The sequence below is a fragment of the Pollicipes pollicipes genome, unplaced genomic scaffold (genome assembly GCF_011947565.3).
Source record: "Pollicipes pollicipes isolate AB1234 unplaced genomic scaffold, Ppol_2.1 Scaffold_7231;HRSCAF=8579_pilon_pilon_pilon, whole genome shotgun sequence".
Classification (NCBI taxonomy): domain Eukaryota; kingdom Metazoa; phylum Arthropoda; class Thecostraca; order Pollicipedomorpha; family Pollicipedidae; genus Pollicipes; species Pollicipes pollicipes.
Window position 1 is genome coordinate 5,273,574 of NW_023597034.1, and position 8,191 is coordinate 5,281,764.

Here is an 8,191-nt window from a genome sequence, read left to right on the forward strand (position 1 = left end):
ATGACTGTGGTACCTGATGGGCATGAACAATGTTCTGGACATTCCTTTCATGGCATGTGCTTGTGTATAAGGCTGTCCTTCTTTCAATGTTTACGCAAGTGTTTCTTTGTGAAATTGACAATATGGCTCGTTTGAGGCACCTGCTACCCATGGGCTGTCCAGATCCAAATTGTCTCTACATAGACATGTCTACATATATTCTCATTCAGGACTGTGGTCATTATTTCAACCTAGGTAAATTAAAGTGAGGCCTGCTTTTACATTCTTATGCTAGTTGATGTTTGATTTCTCGTCTTTCAAGGTATACATCGTTCATTCCTTTCGAAGAGCCTTCTAAAGTATCACGACGACTTTGTTTTGTACAAGGAGGATTGATACCTTGGAGCAAGATCATTGCATATGTTGGAGCCTCAACAGTCCCTTCAAAATGAGACATGTATACACTTGAAATGAATAAAGTTTAACAGTTTGACTCAGTCTAATTCATAAAAACAGGTGGAGGAATTAACGGTGGCAGATTTGAATGTTCGCGAGGCGGCCTTGTTATTATGACCAGACTAAGTATGTCTGTCTGGAATTAATATAGGGTTATTAGATGTGAGCAATGGCAAGGATATACAAAAGCGACTGCCATGCAATAAGATTTCTCACAGGATCTTTTTTGGCAATAGTAACATAACAAGTTTTGGCATGGGTACCTGGAATGAAAAATAAGATTGGCCCGTTTATGCTGGATTTTTGGAACACTTGCCCTGCGGGGCGAGTAAGGGCCTTCAAATTGGGGTGCGGGTCGAATGCTAATATCGCAAAAAAAAAATGGCGGCTTTTTGTGGCAGCAGAAATATTGGCTTCGGATGCAAGTTCTTTTTAGGGCACTGCAATCTTTTCTCTCTGGGGTCAAGTGTATGCCAAATGCTACCACGTGTTAAGTGCATCCGAGCAGTTTTTCAAAGGTTACCAAAAAGTAGGCTATGAAAAACTTTTGGGAAGGTGTAGTATTTGTATTAGCGCAATCCCACCTGACCAATAATCTTCACAACTCACACTTATCGCACTGGACGTCTTTCCCTTCCCCACGGTAATACCACCGGTGTAGTTAGTGCGTTTGAGTAACAGTACAACTTTTAGGTAACAGGATGTCTGAGCGGAGACGGTGACACAGGCAGCCATAATTATTCATCTTGCCATCTCGCAACATAGCTGTCAAACTGCCTAAATTTCGAGAGCAACGAACAGCTACCCCATCGCGTTTACTTTATGTTACCTCGCGTAAAAGATGCCTATGGCACACGAGGAACAGGTCTCGCTAGTGCTAATGCCCGCAAAATATCGACGGCGGTTTTTCGAATCAATATCATTACTGCTCTGATGCTTTCCGCGATGCTTCTATTCCCTCGACAAGCGAGGATACGTGGCATACAGAATAACACCACGCACTAAGATGTGTGTAATAAAGGCTCGTTTCCGAGTCAAAGCATCATCCTCATCTTGGTATTATCATTGCGCTGTGTCGTCACATTGCATGCATCACTATGTCGTCATTGCAACATCATCATTGCAGGCACTGCATGGGTCCTGTTGATGGTAGCTGCATCAGCTGGGGCCTGTGTCCCAAATGGTCTGGACTTGAGGCTGCTGAAGGCATTGACGACCGATTTGAGCAGGAACCAGGCTATTGCCCCGTTCGCCATGTCCACGCTGATGACACAGGTCTGGCTCGGAGCCAGAGGCGACACCAGACATGAGGTACGTGCGTGGTAACGAGCTCTGCCCACCGTGCTGCTGACTCAAATTGTTCAAGTGTTCCAGTATTGTCTCAGACTGCCCCGTGCACGTACAAGTACTGTCTTAGACTGCCCCGTACACGTGCAAGTACTGTCTCAGACTGCCCCGTACACGTGCAAGTACTGTCTCAGACTGCCCCGTACACGTACATGCACGAAGCACGATGAACGTTCTGCGTTCTGATGGGTAGCACCAATGCCTTTTGAAAATACAATTACATTTTGCATTATTGTCTTCTTTTCCCCCAGATGACCACGGTCCTAGACATAAAGACGGGTGCCGGCAGCAGCTTTTTGACGTGCTACAAAATTGCAATCAGTGACTTCGCCGACGGTCCTGGTAACATCACCAACGTCGTCTTTAATCGGATTTACATCGAAAAACGGTTCAGCATCAATTCGGGATTTAAGAATGTGTTGCAAGAGTACTTTCATGCTGTCGTGAAGAAGTTTTCGTGCACGGGGCAGGCGGCGAATGAAATAAACACCGGCGTAGCCAAGGCAACGGGAAACCGCATCCAGAACCTTGCCTCAGAGAGTGCTATGCGCTTCAAGTTGGTCCTGCTCAGTGCAGTTTACTTCAAGGGCCTGTGGCTAACCCCATTTGAGATGACCGTGAAGGGACCGTTTCTCACGGCCTCAGGAAACAAGCAGGTCGACATGATGAAGCTTTTTACCCGGGTGCCGTATGCAAAGATGTCTGATTTTGATGCGATCTCCTTGCCGTACACGGACGAAAACTATGTTATGCTGATCTTACGTCCACTGACGCGAAATATGGCTGCCGTTTCACGTCTGAAGCACTCCCTGGACATCCTTGACGTCGCCGTTATCATGAGGCGTTTGCGTTCGTCGTCTGTTCAGATAACCATGCCTCGTTTCAAGATAAGAGCAGGTGGCTTTCTAAACAGAACCATGTCGCAGTTGGGAATCCGCAAAGTCTTTACGCGCGAGGCAGACCTGAGTAACATTGCGGATAAGTTCCTTGCTGTCGGCCTCATTATCCACAAGGTGTTTATTGAGGTGACAGAAAAAGGCACCGAAGCTGCAGGAGCGGGTGCCGTCACTGACGTGCTGCCTCGACCCGTTCAGTTTATGGCAGATCGTCCCTTCTTTGCCATTGTCTGGAACAAAAAACACGACATCAACTTGTTCTCTGCGTACGTGGCTTCACCATAGACGCATGGCTATGATTATACACACTTTTTTAGACGAGGCATGGTACTTACATTTGTATAGTGTGGATCGTATTAAACATGCAAACCTGACGTCACACATTCCGGAATAAATGAGTGGAAAGCTGGGACCCTTCTGTGTCCAAGTTTTTGTATCATTTATATTTAACCTTACCGATACTTTTTTGGCAAATCTAGGAAAGTGTTTGCTATTCGCAAACAATGTTCTAACCCACCGTTTGAGTTGAACACTTTTGTCCTCCTCTACATCACTGTTGAAAGGAATGTTAGCATCTTCGTCTTTCGATTTCTTGGGTTTTCATTGGAGTGTATGGGGACCTGTAATGTGTGCGGGTTTCTGCACTAACGTGGGTAATCTGATACGTTAGAAATATACGCTTTTGCGAAAATGTTAACGTTTTTTCACATTCCATTACTTTATTAACCTTTTGTATTTGAATTTTTGGACGTGTTGGCTCACAAAACACGAAGCCAGGTTCGATATACCGACCATGCGCAATGCTGAAATAGTCGTGGTGCCTCTTGAAGGTTTGCAATGAGAGAACACTTTCGACGAAGAAGAATGATTCGGCTTGGACAAGAGACGATGCAATGCACTCGATGACAGAATTTTGAATCATCACGTCAGCATGCCTTGCACGTTCTTGAAGGTTAGCAGCCAAAGCAACTAGCATGATCAGACCTTGGCTCGAATTTCTTTCTGAGTAAGGAAGAATGAAAGTACTGCGCAAAAGCAACCCAAGTCAGCAGCTTCTTTTGCGTTGAGCTATAATCACGTGGAGCGCTTGACGATCTGTGTGACTCAGCGATGACTCTGACGATCTGTGTGGCTCAGCAATGACTCTGTCCTCAACGCCCTGCCCTCAAAGAGTGTGGCGTCAATGCAGTCGTCGGGAGGGTCTGCGTCCATAGCCTAAACCTGTTAAGGTCAGTTGAAGATATTGGTCGCGAGATAACAGGTGCACTATAGCACAGTCATTAAGTGTAATATCTCTGGAGCAATATCAAGAAGGCGAGCACAAATTGCTTGTTCTCCGGACAATTCAAGAACTACGCGTATGGGCCAACAACCTATACGGAGTCGAAATGTCCGTCTTGTCTGGGGCTTTGTCGTTCGTCGGTCTCTTTCCTCCTCAAGCCTTGTTCAGAGCTATACGGCGAATATCTTGCAGAGAACTGTTTGGGTTAGCAGAGAAGACCTGTCCTTCTAACGCATGACTAAGTCAGTTGTCACCAATATGTCGCATACTTCATCAGCTAGGCTGTTGTGATCTGCAATAATGATCGGTCTGCTTCGCTATCAACGAGCTCAGAGTAATGATCAGGAAGATGCATTTACCGTGTTAGGCAGATTGATAGACAATGACCAGTTTTCTCACGGCTGCAGATGTACAGCAGCCGTGGCATCAAGGAATTTCTTTGGCCGTTCGGACAGTTGCGAGCCTCATACCCTACCGAGCCAGCTCCTATGCTTCCGCACCCGCTACTGCTACAGAAATGATGTTCACTATCCAAAATTCAATATCTTTTTCATGTACGGTTCCTATCTTTACAGAGAATATATCCCAAACCACGCGTTCATGAAATACACCCCGTCGGCTCGTTTTGAATGCAGCGTATTTTAGAAATGCGGAGGCAAAGCAACTCAGTTTTATGCACCTGATGCTATACTTACATAATTTGCGTTGATGCCTGAGACCTGGACACTTCTGCATCTCATGATTTTGCGGGAGGGAAGTGTTGCCATTCAACGCTTTAGGAAACGTGATTTCTTGCGGATGAAACCATTTCCAGAGGAATGTTGCAGCCATTGGACCGCCTGTTCCTCGAACTTATTCAGTTATGATCGAAAAGTCCACATTACCTTCAATATCAGCATTCACAATGTTAAAAGACTAAAGTGCCTCGAGTGCCAGTAATAACGGTCGCGTACCATCCATTTTACACCAGGCGTAAGAGAGTGATTATGTAAGGCAGAATCACGCCACGTTGTTGCCGAAGGTTATCATCAAGGCCAAGTGATATCGAGGTCATTTGATGTCAAGCCAGTTCAAGTAAATGTCATATCAGTATATTGGATTTTAATTTTATAATTTCAGCCAAGTCTGTTCGAGAGAGGTAAAATCGTCTGGTGATTCTCGCTTCATCTTCGCCTAACGCTAGCGTGCCATCACTGGTGAGAAGACTGAGACTTCAACACCCTGCGGGCTGCTACAAGCGAAACGTAATACTAATACTGAGGAGCCATCGGAAAATCAAAATATTCACACGGATTATGAAAAACCGCTAGCACCAGGGGCATATCACCAGCAATCCGATAGCTTAAATTTTTGTCGTTGCAAATATTGCGATGTGCTCTGCAAGCATATGCGGGAAACCTTTAAAATCCAACGTCATGTGAAGCGAAGATGTACACACGAGACCTTTTCACAAAAGGGTCGTCAGAATATGGGGCTGACTTTGTACAACAAACGAACAAACTATTAGTGGGAGATGTAGGTGACTAACTAGCCGATCGCGTGGAATTTAAGGACGGGTATGACAATGTACTTGACAATCTCAACACGCGCTCAGGCGGGGGTGGGCCAAATTGACACCCCTCCCCCCAAATATTTTCCTGAATGGTTTCCGAACGACGTGGCGTAGCCGTGCCAAGTTTGGCATAGCTGTAGATAATTAAATATCGGATAGTTTTAAATCACAAATTTGGATGTACCTTGTAAAGTCGCTGACCTATGGCAGATGAAAATCGAGCCATGGTTCCAGCGAAGGCAATTCTAGGGGAACCGTTCAATCTATTGCAACAACGGAATGGTAGACGAAGCCACACATATCTGAGATGCTTTTTTAGGAAACACAAATATGAAATGGGCAAATTACGTTGACCTAAGGTCAGGTATGAAGGTCAGTTGGAAATGATGATAAATTAATTAACATGGTAAAATTATGTAAAAAGTAAAATGATGATAAATCAGACCATCGTCAAAACCAAACCCATTTCATTACTCTAAGGTTTGCTGTATGGAATAGCTTTGATGCTCATTTTGATATTTTTAGGAGCAGGAACCGCATTATACATCTTCCAACGACTTCTCAGAAGTCAGGATAGGTGATTGGTCTAAGATGACCGAAGTTGACATTTTGTTCCTTCAAGAGCATACTGCCAAGCGTAATCTTCATCGCTTATTCAAATGCAAAGCTCCTATTAGTATTTACGTAGAATGCAAGCCAGATGCGGTCAAAAGAGAAACGCATGCTGATGCGCGAAGCTGCGTCTTCTCTCGCCACCCTGGGCTGGCTTACCTTTAGGTTCCTCCATAGCCGTGGCACAAGATTGCCCCCCCCCCCCCTTCCTTCTCCTCTATCCCCGTCACCACAATCCACAGTCAAATTCCGTGCCCCAGATATGCATGTTGCATGGTGATCAGTCGCTACGCGAACGTACCTGAACCCCGGCTTACCGCCAAGCAAAATACCATCAGTCACTTCCACAGCTCTCCATCCCTTATTTCTGTGGATGATCGATTTCGATCCATTTGCATTAAATTACAGCTGGATCCGCTCCTACTCGCTCGCACATGCTAGCTTGCCAATGCGGAAGGCAACCGCATCGCGGTTTAATCTATATAACTTAATGATTTTGACGCCGTGGAACATTCGTGACGGGTGTCCATGTGCGCCCCCGCTCCTTTCCATGATGAATCTCCCGCTAGATGGCAGGAGGTCCGCGCGCAGACGCCGAGAACAATAGCTGAACCCAAGAATGGTCAATCCCGCACTGACTTGATCCCTGACACTGCCAAGCCAGAATGCAGAGCACGAGATATATCTGTGGTGCCGTTCTTTTTAACCCGAACAAAATCAGCGAGAGGCTGCTGAATCTTTGTGCGTTCTACACGAAAGGCAGCAAGCTTCAACAATTACATCTATCCTAACCCTAGGCATAGTTTCAATAGCCGCGATGATGTGCCCATAGATTGTTATGTGTGCAAGGCATCATGGCAGTGCGCGCGCCGGTGTGACCCTGGTTAATGGATGATTATGTTTTGGCGGCGGTCACCACTCGTTCAGGCCTCCGTTGTAGCACGTGGGCCTTGTAACGGCCTTTGCGACCTTTGCTGGTTGAATACAGCTCCCCATTACACTACAAATTCAGCTCGGACAAAAACAAAAACACAACAAATTTGCGACCAAACTCAGCGTAGGCTGCTTGTCGACCTCCGCACAGGCGCAAGAACAGCAAAGGATCTCCACATTGGGGGACCGTAGCAATTTTTCTGTACTTTTTCCGGTTAACAGTCATTGAAGCGAGGGCTAGAATTCAAGGATGCTGGGCGGGGGCTCATTCCTCCCTTGGACCTGTGCCTTAAGTAGGCTATTCACTTCCCACGCCAATTTAATTATGATGGCTTTGCGGAATGTCACTCCCAAAGCGCATGATCATGCTTGTCATATAATTTCACCTGGTCAGCGCGTGGAAAGGTTCACCTACCAGTAATGAGCTACTTGAGCTACTGGTAAAAAGTAGCCCCATGTTCAGGTTGCCTATCCCCAATAGTTCATGTATGAACGTGATCCCTTTTCACACAGATTGCGTTAGAACCGCTTGACATATGAACTTGCATTTAGCACGTCATGATACTGCCAATTAAGTTACACGAATTCGGATGTCTGGTTATGTTCTCTTACCCTCAGCAGTTTGAGGATTATTGGCACGAAGGCAGTACGATGTCTCAGCCGTCCATCTCCTGTGAAGTTCGTGCAAACGCGTGTTCAATTTCGATGCAGATTCAATTGTAATGGGTGGCTGCATAACCTTGCAAAGCATATATTAACAATGGACGCTAGGTTTTACGCGATTGGGTCTCTGGTCATATGCTGGTGCCGAAAACAATTTGCTCATTATCGATATGAACAGGGCTCGATGTTCTAGCTGTCCTGTCCTGTATAATTCTTGTGTGTACGTATTTCACTTTTCATGCCGTTGCATTTTAAGGTTAATGACAATGTAGTGGTTTTGAATTTCAGCTAGACCTTCCAAGCACACTATCACACTCGACATGAGATCATACGTAATGAGCTCGATGGACATGTGCGTCCCCCGTTAACACTTTGTTCATCATCTGCACGAAGATTTCCGATGTTCCGCCTGCCCCGCAGCTTTAAGCCCCACGGCTAGCGGCCGCACCGCGTTCAAGTCTTCGCACCAAT

At 45.8% G+C, this 8,191-nt stretch overlaps 1 protein-coding gene across 1 annotated transcript; it reads left to right on the forward strand.

Annotated features, from left to right (window-relative positions):
* Nucleotides 1-1,662: 1,662 nt before the first annotated feature.
* On the forward strand, nt 1,663-3,326 carry LOC119109290 (serine protease inhibitor 42Dd; the record flags this gene model as incomplete). The annotated part of the gene is made up of 2 exons (XM_037232888.1): nt 1,663-1,746; nt 2,034-3,326. Coding segments are annotated over 2 exons (1,014 nt in total), but the record flags the coding sequence as incomplete, so codon positions are not given.
* Between the last annotated feature and the right edge of the window lie 4,865 nt (nt 3,327-8,191).